General features: G+C 40.4%; 1 protein-coding gene across 2 annotated transcripts in view; it reads left to right on the plus strand.

The window, feature by feature from the left end:
* LOC110974144 (mRNA-decapping enzyme 1B-like) overlaps window positions 1-10,030 on the plus strand; it is a 48,683-nt gene extending 38,653 nt beyond the window's left edge. For both annotated transcript variants that reach the window (XM_022225532.2, XM_087135215.1), the window contains one exon: window positions 154-10,030. In XM_022225532.2, coding sequence (XP_022081224.2) covers window positions 154-234 — 81 coding nt within the window. In that variant the 3' untranslated portion in view covers window positions 235-10,030. The remainder of the gene's footprint in view (window positions 1-153) is intronic.
* Window positions 10,031-20,524: the final 10,494 nt, after the last annotated feature.

Here is a 20,524-nt window from a genome sequence, read left to right on the forward strand (position 1 = left end):
GCACTAATAAACAAGAGATGGCTACCGTGCAGAACCTCGATATACACCTTCTTACCAAATAAAAGTTATACATCATCCATAAATTGTTAAATGTTGCACTTTCTCTCTGCAAAAGTGCTCATTTCGATTGCTGATTTATGTTATGTTCCATAGAACGACAGCCATTTCCTGAGCAGCTTACACAGTGCTTACCTGGAATCATTCGAGTTAACCGGCGGACCCCCCAGACCATAACACATTGGATGTCGCCAACTACATGATAGAAAGCCATCACTGCCACATCATGTACAGGCTACACGGATGCCGTCGTGAGTCAGCTATTTTTTCATACAAAGCGTGAGGACATATTAAACTTCGCCAGAGTAAAGGTGTAAACATTTTGTTACAATTCCAACATACAGACATTGGAAATTGTAAAGGAATACCATGTCTGAAATGGTCCATGTTTTAAGATATTGTGCATTTACTTTTAAAGTACATATTAAAAACAATGAAAAGTACAATAAAAAAAATCATATTTCTTTGCCTTTACCAAATAGATCTATCAACATGTAAAACACATATATTCAACTTGTTGACTTGATTTACCTGTATTTAAGCCACCAACACCATTCATTTCAAATCAAAATGACTCACATGTAATGGTTCAAATTTTCCGGCACTTTCTCATACTGATTACAGCATCCTCTTTCGGCACCTCGGAAGCAAAATCATTCAAAAACAAAAGTACGTACAACATTTGACCAAGTAGATACATATTATTGTCCAACATGTTGTGCAGACAGTAGCAATGCTGTTCCGATATTTTTACAAAGTAACAGCGCTGTCTCTCGACCAACACGTAGTGTCCAAGTCTTCAGTAAAACAAACAGTAATTAACCATGTATGTGATTAAGTGTTCTCTGGAATCAGGCAGAGCCGGTGATTTGGGCTCTGCATTTGTTGTTTCTACTTTAAGTCCCTTTTATCTTGTGAAAAAAAAAAGCACAGATATTTTTTCTTTGAAAAAAAGTGTACCAAAAAAATGTAAAAATTTGAATCCGAAGGAGATTTTTTGATTTAAATTCTATTTGCCTTGTAAGTGAGATGAAGTTTGCGCAAAGCATGTTTTTTTACTTTAAATTATAGAAAGTTATTACCCAACTGAAGAGGCAATATGATGTTGCTTACGTACTTAGGAGTAATTTGGCTTGAATTTAAAGTTGGATTTGTGGTTTTTGTCTGTTTGTACCATCACGAATGGTATGCTTCGGGCTCTTCCAGGGGTAGAAATCCACTGAGGAATGTGCCCTCAAAGCTTAAGTTCTGTTTGTGATTTTGTTGGTTCTTTTGTTATTAATGTCTGGAAATAGTGGGAGACAAGTTAAAGTAGATTTGTGTTGAATATCTGCTGTAATGCAACATGTTTAAGGTACTGTAGAATTTTTCATTTACAACTGCATGAAGATGTAGTTGTGACAGCTAGGATTGAGGGCGCTCTTTATAACAGGGATGTAAGGAAACGTTGCACGCATCTTTGTAAGGTGGAGATGACAATCTGAAAACATTTTATTTTTTTTGTCCATTTGGGCATTCCCCCCTACATTCTCGTAACATAGTGTGTATTTGTTTATATCTTTATTTTAGGGTTTATTAATTAGGGGGTTAGTGTGAGATAGAGTTGTGTTTTTGTTGCGCACTTTACGGGGAATTCATTTTGGGGGGATTTTTAGGGGTGGGGAGTTATGCGTGGGGGAAGGGGAGCTCAAGATGGTAAGGCAGGGTGTCTCAGTTTCTTGTGATGAAATTCCTGATGTTCCTTCTTCTCTGTTTCTGGGATAAATGTCATGCAATTAATCAAGAGGCTCAATACCGTTTCTGTGAAGTACCATGTATAAAAGATGAAAAATGGTACAAGCAGTTCGACTGGTTTTTTGCAAATGCCCTATTTTGTAGTTAGGTTTTGATACTATGTTCTTAAGGAATGATTGATTTTGAGGAGGGAAATTAGAGAGTGGAGTTTTCAAGGCTATCCCTTTGGCCATTTTCCGGGTAGCCTTGTGTAAGAAAACAATTGCAATGTGAATGTTTGGCTTTTATTAACAGACTCCACTTCCAACAAGTTTTATCCAACAAGGGACTAATTTCTCAAATTTTGTTTTTTTGGGGGGCTGGGTTCTATAAAGCAGTTAACATTGATACACACTGAAAGGTCTTTTTTAAACCTAACAGTCCTCAATCTTTTGGTGAAGGTGAAAGATTGAGGACGGTTATGGTTTATGAATCAAGTATCCAGTTTAGTGTAAGTGGGGAAAATGGCAACCAATTACATAACCACTGTGACTGTTAGCAACCGGACGATGTTAAAAATGATCTGACACTAGAAGGATTGTGAACAGCCGTCCGGCCCTAGCACTAACAGTGGTACTGCTGCTATAGAGAGGCTTTCACTGGATGCCATGATGGAGGGCAGGCCAGTACTCCAGTATGGCTTCCTGTGGCAGTACTCTGTACATACAGAAGTACATGTATGTCATTAAGCAAGCAAATCTGGAATATCGGGAAACTAGTTCACAGGAAAGGCAGAGAAAGAACCAGTAATTTTACAGAGTGCCAAGTTTGGTTTCATTCCTTATTAGAGATGGCACCAGTCCATTTTATATTAACTCCATTAAATACAACTTCATGTTGCATGCTTTGTTTTTACAAATCTTGGCTTTTGACATCAGTTTCATAACAATTGACATAACAATTGTCAATATTTTCGTTACCGGTAATGTTTTGCTTGCTTGGTGACATTAGAAGATATTTATTGATGAGCATGTTACTATGGTAACAAAATGGCAGATATGTGTGCAAAGTGGGCCAGAACTGAACTGTGTCCACCAGATAAGAGAAAACCCAAGACACAAATATTTGCCAGTTTGTCACTATGGGTATCTTATTTTTTTCAAGAACTTTTCCCAATTACACAAGATTTCCCACTCGGAAGTTGGTAGACCTACCAGTACAAAACTACTTGTCAAAAGAAATGGACAAAAAAGCAATGACCTACCGGTGAAAATTTCCCACTTTTGTGAGGATTTTTTAGTTAATCCAACTTTACATCTGGCGGTTCCCAACTTTGAGTGTGAGATATTTCTGGGAAAGTTTGTTGACTTCCTTAAATCCTCCTAGATCCAGGATGTGATTTTGCTGTGCATGATTTTGATAGAATCGGCACGACAGTCCCATGACACCATGGCCTTTTCCCTGAGCTTTTTCCAAGTGTTGTTCAGAGAAGGAGTATGTATTCTGCACAGTCTTCGATCGTGGAGGATTTCTGGAAGTTTAGCCACAAAATATTCCCCATGGACTTGGGGTAAATGACTGTAAATTTCATGGAAGTCTTTACTGGGCTGGTGTCTCTGAGTGAATTGCTTCATTGCCTGTTAATTGCAGGTGCATGAGAAGGGAAACTGCTTTGGATTGAAGTATGCCATTGTCTGTTGACGGAAACAGTCGCGCGCTAAAATTGCATGTGGTCATCATCCATCATTCCTTTTGTGTGTGTGTGAGCCAAGCTTACATATTTTATAATTATAAGTTTGAGAAGCACTGTGCCCTGTTTGAATATAAGGTTTTGTTCTACCCCGAATGATTTATTGAATGAATCGCCAATCAGAAAAGATTTCCATGAAATTTCATTTACAGTTAAGGTCTGTCAACAGAGGGCAATGTTGCTGAAGTCGCCAGTAACGAGTGAGTTCGTTTGAGAACTGTTGGCAGAGCAGTGGTTGGTTTGGGCTGTAAAATGCACCTGTATGCTGATAAAGAAGTCCAGTTGTGGATGAAATGTCTTCAGAAAACTTGCCAGCCCTGGCTCCCCTGCCATGTTTCATTGTACTACGAGGCTGTTGGTAACCAGCAGTGGAGCCAACCTCATTCGGACAGCAGCAAATTAGACTTGTACAACCAGTGTTGGCTGGCCTGTAATTGATAGCAAATGGCACATTTTCAGAAAATTCGTGAATTATTATGAGACGTCATTGCCCTCCACAAATAGCTCTAGCAATGAGGTGGCCACCCACATTCAAGTGTGATCGATTGCCTCGGTCATCTTTTATCCAGTGATAAACTGCGGGAGAAATCAATCACCCAAGTTTCAGTGGGTGGGAGTAGCATATAAAACCGACCTTTTTGGATTTGTTGAACGGCCACTGCAGCCTTTAACCTGTTCTGTCCCAAGTTTTGTTGCCCTCTGTTGGCTGTGACCCGTTGTTGTTGCTGATAACACCATAGCAACTGCTTCAGAGTGTCTTTGAATAGACGGAAGGAGTGAGTGTGTGAGATTCCAAATGAAGCTGGTTTTGAAATGGGGGAGATTGAGAAAATTGGCCAGTACAAAGCTGTAAAGGACTGAAAGTTACAGCATTGGTAATGGCTGTGCGTGATGAAAGAAATTCGTTTTCTCAGATATGGCTGGCCCAATAGTGCATTTGGAGGTGGCTGTAATGTCACTCAACCTCTTGTTTCTATTTACAATAGGAAAAAGTGATTTTTAACTTTCTCAGGGGCAGACCAAGATGGCTTTAAGTATCAGGCACTGGGAACAAAAAAAAGGGAAATAAATGCACATAATTCCAGTTACGAGCTTCTGGCAGCTGAATATGCTAGCTGCTGATAGATTTCTCAACAAAAGCTGGTTCTGTGAGCCGACTCAGGACTTCAGACATTGCAGTTCTGATGTACAGTGACACTGAGCCCAAAGCTGTCCATGCTTGGACAGAGTTTCTACCCCCAAAGCCATCTTGGATGCCGCTGCTGAGTTGGAGTCGACGCAGAGTTTTTGTTGGTCAGTAGTTGGCAGGAAAACACTCAGAGCTGGTGAAGGGTAGGGCCAATTCTGAAAACTCAACCCCGTCTCCTTTGGTTTCACTTGACCAGAGGTCCCCGATTTGACATGTAGAGATTCCAACCTCAGTATGACTCTAATGTGCCGCTGCAGGACATGGGCATGGCAGTGGGTGGGCGGGGAAGAGAGTGTTTGTCCTCCCTCCCCTCCTCCCCCCCAAAAAGGAAAAAGGAAACAGAGCGAAAGAAATCAAAAGTAATGAAAGGGGATAAAAATCACTAATTTGCTTGGAGAAAGTCAGAATTGGTCCGCTTTCACTGTTAATGGTTCTTTCTTTGCTGATGAAAATGACTTCTGGGCTGATGTCACATGACATTTGTCAGCCAGAGAGAATTGGTACAAGAACAGTCGTGTTTCCTGCCAACTTTTTTTTTTTTTATCGTAAGGAATGCCCTCAAATTGATTTTGGGAAGTTAATCGAAGTTTGTTGTTTGATTCACCATTAAGGTTTTTTGTGAATTTTGAAATTCTGCTTAATATGCATGTTAAGTTTGCCGTTTTTGTCGGGGGGGGTGTTCCTTTGTTCTCTCTTTGTCTCTTTCATTCTGAGGTCCTTTTTCATTTAAAAAGGCGAAGTTTCTCAGTGTGAAATGTGATATGTATTCAGTGGTCAATTTAGATCGGCAAAAATACCTCCAAGGTGAAGCTTGGGAGAAAAATTGTTTGCAAACGTTTTGATTGTTGACTGTTTGAGGTGTTATTGGAGACTCGCAAAAATTTAGCAAGTGGCTGTTCCAGTTCCCACGACTGTAGCGCCCAAAACTATGTTATCTGGTCGATTTGTCAGAGAAGTATTTGATAGCCGTAGTAAATTGACCCCATAGAAACCTGTGTGATAGCAGAGGGAAATGTGTTTGATATCTTGTGAAAGTTGGATTTTTCTGGGGCATGATATCATTGATGACAGAATTGGGACCTTCAAAAAAAGGGGGGGTGTACATTGTAGAGGTATCCTGATGCCTAAGACACAGTCAATTGTGTTTGTCCGGATTTTTTGTTTGTGTGTGTGTGTGTTTGTTTTCTTCGTTTACTTTGCATTTGCTCTGTTCTTTTTGTTTTACCCTTATATTTTAAACATTGTATCTTGGGTATAATTTTCATGGCAGTCAGATCAATTGTGAGAGTCAAATTGATGCTTGTTTTCAAGGCTTGGGATTGAGGTTTGTGTGTCTTTATGACTTGTGTTTTTTTTCCTTATTGCTTCTTCCATTCTCTATGTTAATGTATTTTGGATTATTGGAGTCTTCTTTGTTAAAATTTTAGTGATGTTTTATATCTGCGATATCGGCTATGTAATATAGGGTAGGCAAGCATTTACACTTATCAACAAGCTCTTTGCTATTTTATATTATAAGGAAATAAGAACATGGGGTACAGTAAAGTTATTTAATTGAATTTTAATAGAAATTGAATTTTAATCGAAATTCAAGACCTGTCCACTGCAAATTGTTAAACACCAAATCCCCCCCATGCATGAGGAATGTGGCGATCTCAAATTCATTCCATTCATCACTCCATGTTTGATACCAGAACAGTGTCCTGCAGAAAGAGCGATTGGTGTCATGCTGACTTAAACCCTTTTTTCATCACAGATTTCACATTAAACTTCCAGTTGCATGAATCAGTTTTTTTAGAAGTTGCAAAAGGAATACAGAAGGCAATGACATGACTCAGACTAGAATTTACTCAGCTGAAATTAGTGCCCGCTTTTCTTCAGACAGATCTTGAATAGGAAATCTTGGAGTAATGCTGTATTATTTTTTCACCTGTTTTCTTTCTACAAGTTGGGTAATTGCAGAGTAACTGGGATACTAGGTTATCTGCTGCTGGTATCTATCCCTTACTTGGGTCATTACCAAGAGTCGGGGCGCTTGTGAAATGGAATCGAAGTTCAGTACCCTGTGATATTTCTAACCCTCAGTGTTGTCTGTGGTAACTTGTCCACAGTGGCATGAATTTGTGGCAGAAATGGATGGGGGGGGTTTGAGTTACCCGGAAACGAACAGTTGAAGGGGGGAACACCTCTGCAAGAGAAACCTCTGAAAACAGAGCCAAAGTCGAGGTTTGGGGAAAGGTCCCAGATAAGGGCCAACATCTCGAAGCTTTGATGTAAATATGCTCATCCCAGATATGGTTTCCTGAGAGTTAAAACACATTTCTAGCCAAAATGTCACCCCTTGGGACTCGCATTACGTTATTGGCTGAGTTTTTGCTCATCCAAACAAATTTTACAAGCAGTAGTTTCTCCTTGAGCTTCATGGCGTCAGGCCCTGTAACTGTACAGATGCGTATTTTAGACAGTTTTTAGACGAGAGGTTTTGCCAATTTTGAACTGAAATTTGTCCGGACGGAAGTTTTAAGACAGTGATCCGAGTAGATGATGATTTTTAAAAACCATGGTGTAGTCTAGTAGTTGCACAGGGCAGCTACAGTATGAGGAAGGGGAAGTGATTCTTCCTGTAAAAATATGATAAGCGATGAAAGCAGAATGCTGGGAGTCAGCACCAAGGGGTGAAGAGGGATAAAGGATCTTGGAACTAATAAGCATGTAAATGTTGCAGTAGGGCTTAGTGTCTTGGGTTTGGAGGAATGCATGTGCATGTACACAACTCCAGGTGCACAACTTGTGCATACTCGGGAACACTGGCATCATGACCTAAATTTGGCATTGTCGTTTCAAAGTAAATGAGTAGGTTGGTGTAGCTGAACGGGAGTTTCTCTGAAACCAGTGTACTGAAGTGACAGGAGCTTTTAAAAATGGTTCCTGATTTTAAATTTAATGAAAGTTAAGGAGAAAAAAGGAGGGAAAGTAATCTGGAGACTGAGGAAGATTGGAATTAGACTTAATAACGTCATAATGTCATGCTTTGTTTACATGTGTACTTTCCTTTCAGTGAGATATGATGCGATCCATCAAGCTCCCATAAGAAAGTGCCCATGTGAACAAAAAGTGATGGCAATATGTTTCAAATCTATTGGACCATGTAATAGGTGGCGGGTATTGAAATGAAAAACTGGTATTAACCTTAGAACTTAGTAATTAACATATTTGATGATCTTTCAAATAGCTTTTTGATCGTTTGTGAGACACAGGGGGCAGTCTTTGGGGGAAGAGCAACATTAACCAAAAAATGTGTTTTATCAGGTTGATTATTCATTAACGTCCTCCAAAAATTTGAAAAATGTGACGCTGGTTTATATTCTCTGGTTGATCGAGATCCAGGCCAGATAAGTTTTTTGTTTTGTTTTCTGGGTTTTTTATGTTGTTATGGAGGCAGTTTTCAGAATCCATTTTGAATCATTGCCAAGCCATGCAGCGCAAACATGTCGGAATGCAGTTCAAATGCAGTCAACATTTTCTGGTGGTTCTTTGGTCGTGCGAGATCAAAACTGTGAGCGTGCATGGAGCACGTACTTACGAAAATGAGAAATTTCTTGCAAAAGAATCTGGACTTTGTTGGAGCCCAAATGGTTTTGGCTGCTGGGAAAGTTTAATTGTAATGTAAAGAAGAAAGTTCAGAAATACTGTTGTGAAACTCTTGGAGTCATTTTGGGTTGCTTCATAAAATAATCAGTGAGTAGTTTTAAAAGCGTAGGTATAAGGACCAAAAATTACTTAAGTAGAGATATGCATGTACATGTATGCAGACATACCGCAAAAGTGACTTGAGAATGTGAACAACGTTAATGGTCTTTATGGATTCATATTGTTGACTGGTCTGTTCCTAATGGGAGTGGTACACACATGCAGTGCAGTGTGATACCAGTTGCATTGAAAAGTAACCACAGATTGCCCCTGTTGGTTTTATGTCATAGGAAAGCAGTCAACGTCTGGGCATGTAACTTCATGTCTGAAATTATCTCCACTGTGTTAGCGGTGAGAAGGAATATGATGATTTTAAAGATTTTTACAAGATCCAAAGAAGTGTTAGGCGCTGCCAAACCTGCAGCCTCTCCAAAGGAATAAACAACCATTATTTTATCATTGCCTCTGTGATGATTTAAGTAGTTTAATAATTGTGCAATTGATGGTGCAAAAAGTGCTGTTTTTAGATTTTCTTTTTAAATTGTAATCTTGTAGTTTATGGTTGTAAAGTTACCCAGTATATGTAGACATTCCATGAATCGATTAGTCAGAAGTTCATCAACAGTTTCAATATTAATTACAAGTACCAACACAAACATAACCATGTAGTTTAACTCATCTAAATAGACTTTTTCCATAGTTTAGAGACCGAACTTTAAAAATGGACAATTTCAAATAATTTTGGGTACTGCTTCTTAATTCACCTTCAGTGAATTTCTGAAATTTAAAAAAAAACAAAAACAAACTTGGTGGAATAAGAATGTCTAGGTTGCTAGGCATTGTGGAATGAAACTGTGATATAGCATCCAGTAAGTGTATTACCGACAGTTGAGGTTAAAGTGGTTCACTCTTGTGCTGAACTTTCAACATGCCCGTTCTTGTTATTTTGCCAAATTTTGCTGCATGACACTGAATTTAAGGTTCTGTAACAATGTATAACATTTTGGATATCCCATGCCAGTCTTTGAATTTTATTGTACTTTTTATTGATTTATTTATTTATTTGCTTATGTCTGAAAGTACAGGCTTTGGCTCAGTGCAGCAGGACACTCATGGAAGCCATTTGGCTTGTGGCAGTAGCCTCTTGTCATATATGCGCGTGTTACTCAAGGCCATAGCCAGTGCATTTGGACATAGCCTTAGAATTAAGGCTTGTACTAAGTCTGGTGCTCGTGACATCTCAGCTGTCCTCAATGTGCTGAGTGCATTGGGAACAACACAAAGATTATTGTCTTCATCCTGTCACTGGGTATCTGCTCACAATCATGCCAGACTGGAAGCATTATTGGAACCCTCTTTAATGTCTGTCAAGTTTTTTTTAGCACAAAGCATCCAGACAGGACATTTTTATCAGTTACTCTCTTTCTTTGAATTTGCATAAATGTGTTTTTATTTTATCAAGCTGTTGTTGTCACAGGATTAAACTTCATCATTTGGCATATTACGTCAAAATTAATGACAATTAAATATGTTAGTTGGGTTTGCACAAACCATTTTGTCAATCAGTGAATCTTTTATGCATGTCCAGATAAATACAAAATAAAGTTGTCTCTGTCAAGATAGTTGCTGAATTTTCTTTTTTTGTTCATTTACTTGTATATTCAAATGTGTTTCATGCTTCCTTTACATGAAATGTCACTATCTGAAAAAATACTGAATTTTTCCATGTGTTCCTCCGTACCTAAATGCTTTTCAAATGCTTCCTTTGCGTTACGCGTACAGTTGTCTTTTATGCATGACTTGGCGTAGTTCAGGTTTGTGTACCGGTCTCGTGGTTTGTGTGACCAGCAAGTTTAGTCATCTTGTGAGATCCTCTAAATTCCTTTGCTTACTCTGTTTAGAGGTTGTGCATGGTAGTCATTTTTCCAGTAACAGCTTTTGTTCCACAGTAGTACGCATAAGTAGACCTTTTGTACTCTCCCTCCATAACAAAGGCAGTTACCTGAAAGATGGCTGCTGTGCACAATCTCTATTTGCAGAATGTGTCTCAGAGCAGAGCCTGACAGCAATTTCCTTGTCGATGAATATGCATCTTCCTTGGCAATTTCTATTGAAATTATTCCCATGAAACAATTCACTTGTTAAACATTAGTTATCACCATTTTTTCTGGTCAAACAGATCTCTAAAGATTTTACCTCTTGATTTCGAACAGCCCTGTGAGGCTGTAGAGAGAGAAGTATCAGGCTTGGTTTTGAGGCTCTGTGGAAAAGGAACGATCCTGATGTGAGATCTCTGCAATGCTTTGCGCGGGTGAGATGCACAATCTCGTTCAGAAGCCAACACTGTGCACAACGCCTACGCAACACCTTGCAGTGAGAGAAAGGCATCATCCAGTGTTGTCCTCGCATCCTCGAAGACTTCCCCATTCCTTACTGGACTGCAGTGGTTCCACTCGGGTCCGATGTGCAGGGGCATCCTCATTTTCTGTATAGGGGAGTTTAACTCGATTAGTCTGGTCTAAAGCTATTCTTGTCTTCCCTAAAGGACTGGTGGGGGGGGGGGGGCTATGGCTTCATCTCTTTGGGGAAACACTGCCATACAGCTTACCTTGCAAGTCATTCTATTAACAGCTTCATTTTGGAAGACAGATACAGCACTTTGAGCAATTCAAGGACCAGAATGTTCAAAAGTTTCAGAATGCTGGAGAAATTTTGGCAAATTTGTCAGACATATTGATGGACAAATGTTACGGTACATGTTCATTGCAACCACAACAAGCACAGAGGAATTCCAGCGGACTGCATATTTACTCTTATGGTCATCCATCATGAATTGTTTACCAAAGTTGGACTGCAGTAAACTTTATCAGAGTCCTCAAAATGTAATTGCGGTCGTTTGACTAGAAAGGTGGGGATATAAATTGGTATTGAGCCAAAAGGAAAAGTAGACCAAGTAGATGGAAAACAAAAACGCTATTTAACATGAGACACTGTCCATGCCCTATGCTTGTACTGAAATGCACTATTATGTACATGTACGCTGATTTTCAGTGGTAAGTCAGTGAAACAAATGTTGCATTAACAACAGGGGTAACAAACTTCAAATGTTTGCCTTCAGTAAGATCACTCTCGCTCACGGCAAGCCAACCCCAAACTTCCCACTAGATTTTGTTTATATTTTGATGGAAAGGATTTGCAGAATGCTATTGGGGTGGGCAGACACAACTTGACAGTGGGTCAGAAGTTGGGTTAGGTCTAAAAACATCTGAGGTCTTTGGTCGGGGAAAACATAGCTCAAAACTGAAATCTAATGTCATCGATCAGATAAACCCTTTTTTTAAATAAACAGACTGGAAAACTTTTTTTATAAGTACAGGTATGCTTTGTATTTGATAGGTGATGTAACTTTAAGAATAGTAATAAAATACTTCAATTATGATTTATATCTTTAATTGATGTACATGTTCATAAAAAGATATGTCATAAAAATCGTAATACATAAAAGAACGATAGAGCTGCATTCCCCATTTTCCAAAAGCCAATGAAAAGCGCCTTCAACTGTTAACTTTGAAAAAATGCCGGTCAAAAATACAATTTTTTTTTCATGCCTACACTTTCATTAATTAAGTGAACTTTAAAAATGTGGTAAATTGTATAGATTAACCAAAAAAAACCTCTTACACTGTCAAAAGTATGATTTTTTGAAACTCACCTGGCCGAAATAAAAATAAAACACACACGCCAAAATTTGCTGGTTGATGCTTCTCGTTCACGTATCGTATTACGGCCGCTGTATTGATGACTAGATCTAATTTTCCTCGAACCTTTCAACTCGATAAGTGTTTTCAATTACTCACCTTTTCATTAGTTACGTAACCATGTTTGAGGTCGTTCGTTGTCTCTTTACTATCCCTCCAACAATGAAGCAAGTACGGCTAAAAAGCTTGTCTGTAACGGCTTGCTGTGGAGAATGGAACGCATATTTGTACAAAAGAATATGTGACAGACAGCGTAAAAGGTGCACGTGTGAATATTTATGCTAATTAGTTGTTCAACGCACGTAAAGTGACTGCGTTGCATTTTCTGGCACGAACTTTCTGCTGAAAATCGAATTCATTTTTGCCAGTTCTGCCATCATCGCTGCAATACGCCAGTATACACGTGTCTCTCCTTCGGAAAACTGTAATCCTACGAACTATACAGTTTGACGTTTTGTACATTGCAAAATTAGGTGAACGCCTAAGGTTATTACTTCTCAACGCTGAAGTTAGTGCGGAAATCGGAGAAAGGCAACATCGGATTTTTTTTCAAACTTCTTTTCACAAAACTTATCCGCAATACAGCAAGGTGCCATGAAGTGTTTGGTGTCCGGAAATTAACATTCAGTGTCGTCGATCATAAAACAACTCAAATCTTTTGACTTTTTACAAATTCCTAGCCAAGGCCAAGAAAGTACAGGCCTTGAGCTCGACAGCTTGCATGTATTTCAAGTTGAACAATACCGTTTTTGGCAATGCGGGGAAACTTCGCCACCGCAAACTGTTCAGTGACTCGATCGTGACTGAACCGAAGTGTCAAACATTTAGGCCCGTTGTTCAGTAACAACCCCCAAACAAGGACGGTTTCCGAACCAAATGCAGCTAAAATTGGGGGCGGGACGGGACCATTGAGGATTCTTTAGATGACCTTCACGGTCTTTCTAAGGGCCAAGGCTTAATTTCGGGGCTTTTTACATGCTTCTGGAAGGAGAGGAAAGAATATAATAGAGGGGAAACTCCCCCATTTCAATCACACTGAAAACGAACGGAAAAATACATGCAGCCGAAAGTACTTGGCTGTCATGATTACCGGTATGTGTATATCTCGAGATTTTTTTGTGAAGAGAAGTTATTGAGAGAGTGCTGTCCATTACTTCAATCTCCATTACACCGTCCGTGTGTCATTTCGTAAGCGTTGTAACCGTCACAACACCGCTGATAAAAGGACAATCGATAATTCCCTCAACTCCCATCGCTTTGTCGGGCAGGGAATGAGCTTTTGTCCCCTGCCGCTGTCCCCGAAGTGTCACGTCTTACCTGCTGTGTGGTGGGATACCAATCTCCCCCCTCCATTATAGAATTGGCACCCTCGAGTCCCTTTGAAAATGGCGGGAACATTCCCCCAGTATGGGCCCATCGACCAGGCCTGTGTTCGGAGAAATCAATGTAGTTGGGGAATAATTTGTAAACTATTGGACCGTTCCTTGCTTTGACATCTTCGAATCCTGCGCGTTCGTTTCCAATGGGCTTTTTACAACACGGCCTCCGGTAGTAATGCATCGCAAAGTCTTTTCCACAAGGACATCTTGCAATTTTTCGACAAAAGATGAGGAGACATATTATCTCGAACTTTTTGCAAGTAACACGCTCTGAGTCCAGTTTTAGACTTTTGTTTGTTCTATTTGTGTAAATATCGCACATTGAATCACATCTACAGTGTTCCCCGCATTTTAAACGACGATTTTTGCTTGGATTAAACATTATTCGAAATATATTTTGACGTGTCGTAATTGCATAACTTCCCAATACAATGTACATGTAGTTGCTTTCATATACTGAACAAAATCTTCCTTTGTAATAATTTAAGTGCCTGGTAGCGTAACATCACATCGAAAATCTGATTGTTTTCTCTGCTCTGAAATCGGTACAGTGGATATTTAGTAGCAAATAATCATTTTAATGTAAGAGAACATGATTGTAATAACGCGAGCCTTGGACGAGCTCTTACCTGTTATCCCTGTCGAGTCCTCCTCCCTCTGTCAGATTGCTAGCTTCCTTTAAACTTGAGAGTTGTACTTCACAACTTCGATGAACACCTCATCTGAGGTGGCTCCAGGTTCATTTTGGAAGCTGAAAACCTTTCTCTTGGTTGTTTGGAATGGACCAAATTATCAGCAATGATATATTAAAGGATGTGTTCAGGTTTCTCCATGATTTTTATTTTTATTTTATTTTATTTATTTATTTATTTTTTTTTTTTTTGCGAAACAGCGTCGTCTTTTCTGGCGGGGCTAACGATCAGCAGCCGACTCCTGTGCACTGAGCGCTCCAGAGATTCTCAGTCTCCTCCAGGAATGGGAACAGCCACGATTGTGAAGCTTGCAGCTCAAAATTGCTCTGTGAGAAGGCCAACATCAATATTCTTGCAGATGAAAGGGGACGAACACATTTTGGTTAACTTTTGGGAACCAGCCTGTTCCTTAGTGCAGGCTTCGTCTTGGTATCAGACCCAACACTGCATCAACAGTGCTCGCGACGTACCAAACCTCCCCTCATCCCGAGCTTCTGTCACCTCCCATCTCGGACTCTCGCAGAACCCATTCCAGAAAGCCACGCGTACTAGCTCGTGGTTTGGACCAAGGTTGGACGTTGGCATCGTATCTCTCCAAGTCTGAATTTCTCAAAGTCGAAATACAGGCACTTAACGAAAGACAGACGAGGACCGGTTGCGGTGGTACAGGGGTAAACCGGGGTGCGTCGCTGGTTGGAGATCACAGCCTCGCCGCGTCGCTTCAAAGACGTGACAGCCTGTGGTAGGCTGTTTCCAGTTTGTTGATAAGCATCAAAAGACGGCGTGTCCTCCTTGGAATGTAGCTGTTGGGTTGAAACCTATTGGTGTGGTTTCTTCCCATGTAACCTTCCAAGTGCACGGCGGGATATTCGATAGCGAGATTTATATATGTATTATAATGCACGCGACAATACTCGTGTGTGCATGAAAAAGTGCCTATTGAAGACAGTGAGAAAGCTTGGCTAACCTCACACCTGTATCATCTTGAAACGCTGGAACAATCTTCTACAGTAAGCTACCCTCTTCTCACCCTCACCTGCTTAAGTGGTTTCAAGCCTCGACAGGGCGCAGCCGACCGGGTTCGTCCATAGCCAGCTATTGTGCTAGGCCATTTGCGCTTGTTTGTCAAACAAACCGGCTCGGAGCTCTCCCTCTTCCAAAGATCCTCCCATCACAAAGGGCGGACTTTTCTTGGTCAATTTATTTGGGATTATCGTGCGCATTGTGAGCCCTGTGAGCAGAGTAGGCAGGGGGAACATTCCCCTTGAGGCCGTGTTTGCCCAGTCTCTGCTGCGCGCAGCAAGATGTTGGTCCGACAATCCCCTCGCGTAATATATGGATTTTAATTGTAAAGACAATGACTGGTACAGTAGCTGCGCGTCAGTAGCCTGTTAATTCGCAGAGAGTGTTTAGTGAGTGGATTAGTGGTTGGAGAATTACCACCAAGCACAGGTCTTTTATGCCGGCGTAAAAGGGTCGGGCTGTTGAAGCCCTCCTCCGCTGATGGCAGCTAATGACTCGTGAATGGAATGGGAGGGTTGGCTACTGTATGCTAGGTGTAGCTGGGTATCGATCAAGGGGTACCGGCTTTAAAGTGATTAGGCTTGTTGCAAAAATCGAAGCTACTGTTCACAATTCAGCTTCCAGACCAGCATGGAATTTGTTGCTTTATGCAGGCCTACATGTATAAATCATGATGTTTGGACTGAACAGTCTCTTCATTCGGCGAAGGTTGAGGATTGATATCAAGTATTGTAGCACATATTTTTCGAACAGTCTACAAAAATGGTGTCTTTATTGATGTCTTGTTTTGAATAAGACTGTTTTCACTATTACTTCTCTTTAAATTGAGACGGAGAGGTCCGGCTGTAATGTGTAAGTGGTGAATGCCGATATGACGTGCTTCGTGGAATTGCAATGGAGTTTCTTTTGAGCTATTTAGTGGATCCACTAAATCATTCATGTAAATGAGTGCCATTTTCTGCATTCTCACGGTGCTTTCCTGAACTCGTTGATGCGAGGAATTCAACAAATGAACAGGTTTTTAAATGGATGGGTTTGTAGTCCAGCTTAACGCACGACTCTTACCTTGAATTCTTAACAAGTCTACATATGACGTCGGAAAATTAATCCTTTGGCCACCTTGAATGTTCAGCTGTTATTCTTTAGTGTCTGCTGCATTGGTGTAATTGGGGTAGATTTTGGAGGGGGGAAATTGGGGGTCCTCCTTTTGTGGAGTGGACACTCAGTTTGGTCAAGGTCTGAGTGGGGGCGGGGATACATGCGGGGGGGAGCCTCCCCCGCCCTGCATAGTGAAGCACTTGGTCGATTTAGGTTTTTGGTCCAGTGTAAAAACAAAACGTGATGTTTTGTCGAAGGAAGTTTAATCTTCGGGTTGGGGGTCATAGGAACCGATCAGAGATACCTGTCTCAGTTTTGAGGTACTTATGTATTCAGTTCTTTGGAAAAAAAGAAGCTTACATGTTTGTTTTGATCATTTGGAGGAGGCTGAGAAGTTTGGCAACTTTCACCAACACTGTGCACTGGTTGGTGAAATTTTGGTGTTATTTGGTGTTAATTTTAAAACCCTGCAGTGCACTGTAACACTCATGGGTGTGCAAAGTAACACCATCGGTGTTAAAGTAACACCCTATGGTGTGGTCATCTGATAACACCAAAAAGTACTGATTTTAACACCACGGATTTTGCAGCGTGGAAATTTACCATACGAAATATTTTTTTTCTGATGTAATAAGTACAAGTCTCAACTGCGTGGAATTTTTGGAATTGGTGCCCCTACCTTGCGATTGATCACACACGGAAATGTTGATAGGGGCAACTTTGATTATGATAACTCGTATCATAAATTATTCTGGGATGTTCCCCCGCGTTTGCCAAGTTGTCGACGCTACTACTTTGCCATTTTCTGGGACGAGTTGGCACATAATGAACCTATTCGATAACACGAGCTGATTCAAATAATACAGACTTCACGCGTCTTACAAAAACAAATCATCCATGAAGTAGTAAATTTGCACCAAATGGTTGAATAAAAAAAGGACAAAAATCAGTGGAGTAAACACTCATCGTGTTAATGACAGTAGCATAATTATGTAAAAACCGGTGATACCTATTGTTCCAAAAACAACACCCGAGTCTAATGAAATTATTCAGGACTTGTGCTGCGTTTTGTGAGGATTGCCAGGGAGCACTGAACATCCTGATGTTGCAACTGTGGTTTTGATCAACAATGAATTAATATCGAATCTGACATATATAGACGAAGCAAAGAATTTAATGTCGTCGACTTTGTTTTGCATGTAGTCCTCTTCAATAGCGTAATTACCACGATATTTTTGTTTGTTTGTTTTTTGTGAACGCGTGCCTGGAGCAAGAGCACAGCTTGTAACAAGTTATTATTGTAAGGAGGTGTGAAAATCATCAGATGAGCTGTACACAAATCCCCGTTAATTCTTCCCAGTAATCGTCTGAAACACTCGAGGCGTGTAATCGATTATTGATCTAATTCTTCAACCCCTCGCCATATGGCTAATCCCTCCCTCCATCTTAATCCGTGTCAGATACCCTTCCGCCTGTCCCGCCCATTGAGAGAACGGAGCCAATATCGATAAGTTAGTTCACAGTCGGAACACGTGTGTCTGTTGTCGATGAACAATGGCCCAAGTACATAGCGACATGAATTTTTCATGAGCTTAGTTCGATTGGTTAATATTACCCACGATGTCGTCCACAAATTTGGCGGGTTTAAGTTCGGAGCTATAACATCATATAGTTTGCAAATAGTTTCAAAGAATCATAAATAAATGCTTTGCAAACTTCATCGTATACCAGACAACCAGCAAGCACTCTCTACGGCCTTTTCAGTGAGACTTCCAAGCGCCGATGGAGTATTGTATAGGACATCTAGCAAGTACCAAGGCAGCTTTTGGCATTTAAAATTAAGGTCCTTATAAATTATAACATGCATATTACAGGATGACTGTAGTCTACGCTAACAAAAGAGACATTTCCCGTCAAAATATCTAAAAGAGTACAAAAGCAGGCTATCGGTACAATTCCCTCTAGAACTATCGAGACACAAAGACCGATGTACTGTTTCGTGAAGAAATCCCTGAGGATTTAGAAGAAGGTAAGTAGAAATCCTACTTACATTTATCTGATCTGGTTGGCCCAACGTCTATATGTGAAGCGACTTGTAAAATAGAGAAAAAAACATGAAACATTGTTAGGCTAATTCTTTTTTTTTTTTTAACGTAACGCAAACACCTTGCAATGGCGTAAATTTGTGCTGGAAATTGGGGGTGGGGAAAGGTGGGAGGGGGGCTATGGAAACTTGAAAACTGGGCGGGGGGCTTCATCAGATACATTATATAGAGGGGGACGTTCATGATAAAGATGTACATCTGTAATGCGTATCAGATTCATGCAGAATAGCATATTTATAGCTTAAAAAATGTTTACCCATTTTGCAAACATTAGATATTGCAAACATTTTAGTCGCTATAGGAAATCCTAAAGATTCTTTACAGTCCAATTTCTTTCTTTTGCTCATCTCAAAAGTGTGTGTGGGAGTGGAGTAGGGCAACGGCAGCGAGTACAAACGAAATGTAGTCTTGAGCACCAGTCCAATCAGCCATATTCACCATCACTGGTGTATGTTACTCCCTTAATTTGCGATAGGTGTGGGATAAAATGCGCACTTTCCTCACTTTTGTCTTATGCTTATTGCCCACCACCCTAGGTGCTCACTTGGCATGTCCGCTGTGAGTTGCTATTCAATTTGCACCGGGAACTCTTTGGGGCAAACGAGCAGCTTTATACCACCCCCTGCCGTACTGTTTGGGGCAATCGACAGAGGGCGCTATGGAAAGAGCTGGACGTAAACTTTTCTCCACTAAAATAAAAAAGAAAAGACATCATTTGTACGCTTTGTTCTCCTTTTAAAATATTTCAAAATTCCGAACAACCTTGAAATTGTTGGCTCGCCAAAGGGGGGGGTCAAATGGGTCAATTGCCTGGTTAATTAGTGGGTGAGGATTATATACACACCCACGGCTGGTATTGCGCTTATGGTTCCCGCACTTTGGACAGCCCTTGAAAATAATTATGATTTAAGGGGGTTAAAGTTGTGAGACTATAGTCTCGACGATGGAACATGGCGGTGTTCATGGGAGGATTTAGAACCAAACGTTTTGGGAGGATTTGTTTTTGTTTGGTTTGGTTTGCTTTTGTTTGGTTTGTTTTTAGGAGGGGGATTTGAAGTTAACCTTTTACTGGCTCTCTGGGGGATGAAGCTACATTTTGGAGCCTTTTTTTGCATATTCTCTGAAGGAAAAGAAGTGAAATAGACACCCGGCCAAAATCGCCCCTTTTTCATTATTATTATGTGAAAACGAAGGCGCTGTGGGAACCCAGCATTGGCGGTGTTTTTTTACATCAACAGAATTGTGTGTTTCCTCATGATAATAAACTTCGACGCTGACCCTGGAGGTTGACCTTAACCTCACATAGGTCAAGCTATGCTGGACGGTATATTATGTATGGTTGTGTTCACAGGATTGAATTACTTTCGGACAGGTGAAGGTTACACATGGAAAATTTGAAAAAAATTCGAGTTATATCTCCGACCGTGGCGAGATGATCTCGCCTTGTCGAGGATTGACTCGATTTATTTGGCAAGTGGGCTCTATATACGCTTCCATAATCTTTCACATAAAGAGCTTTTTGAATACTCTTTGGCATTTTACAGAGGAGAAAAGAGGCCCGAAACAAGAGAAACCCTGTCGATTAACTCACTTGTGCTAGTCAAAGTTCTGGATTCTATGCCAAGGTTTTGCGACGCTTTGCCGTCGAGCGTGCTTGAAGGGACATAGGTTTTGAACTCCCTCGGGAGCCGTAAAAATTGTTTACAACATACATGTACATGTTTCTGGAGCATTAGTCTGTAGAAAGCGATGTTTCCATGGGTTTTGTTGATTTATGCCCAGAACGAATGCTTTCTGTCATGGGTGCCTTTGAATCACGGCACTGACTAGTTTATGACCATCGTGATGCATGCAGTGGTGGTTAAAGAATAATTGTGTAACTCGCTCAGGGAAACTAATTCTTGGCAGAAAACAAAAATGGTTTGGTTTAATTTCAGAGGTTGGGCGCATTTCCAAAAACCTCACACGCCCCCCCAATAAATAAATACAAAATAAAATAAAATAAAATAAAATAAAAAAGAATTTTTGTTGGCTTCACGGAAAATGCAAGAGAGGACACGTTTTGGTTGT

Source organism: Acanthaster planci, linkage group LG04 (genome assembly GCF_054643075.1).
Source record: "Acanthaster planci isolate LZ-2023a linkage group LG04, COTS_SCS, whole genome shotgun sequence".
Lineage (NCBI taxonomy): Eukaryota > Metazoa > Echinodermata > Asteroidea > Valvatida > Acanthasteridae > Acanthaster > Acanthaster planci.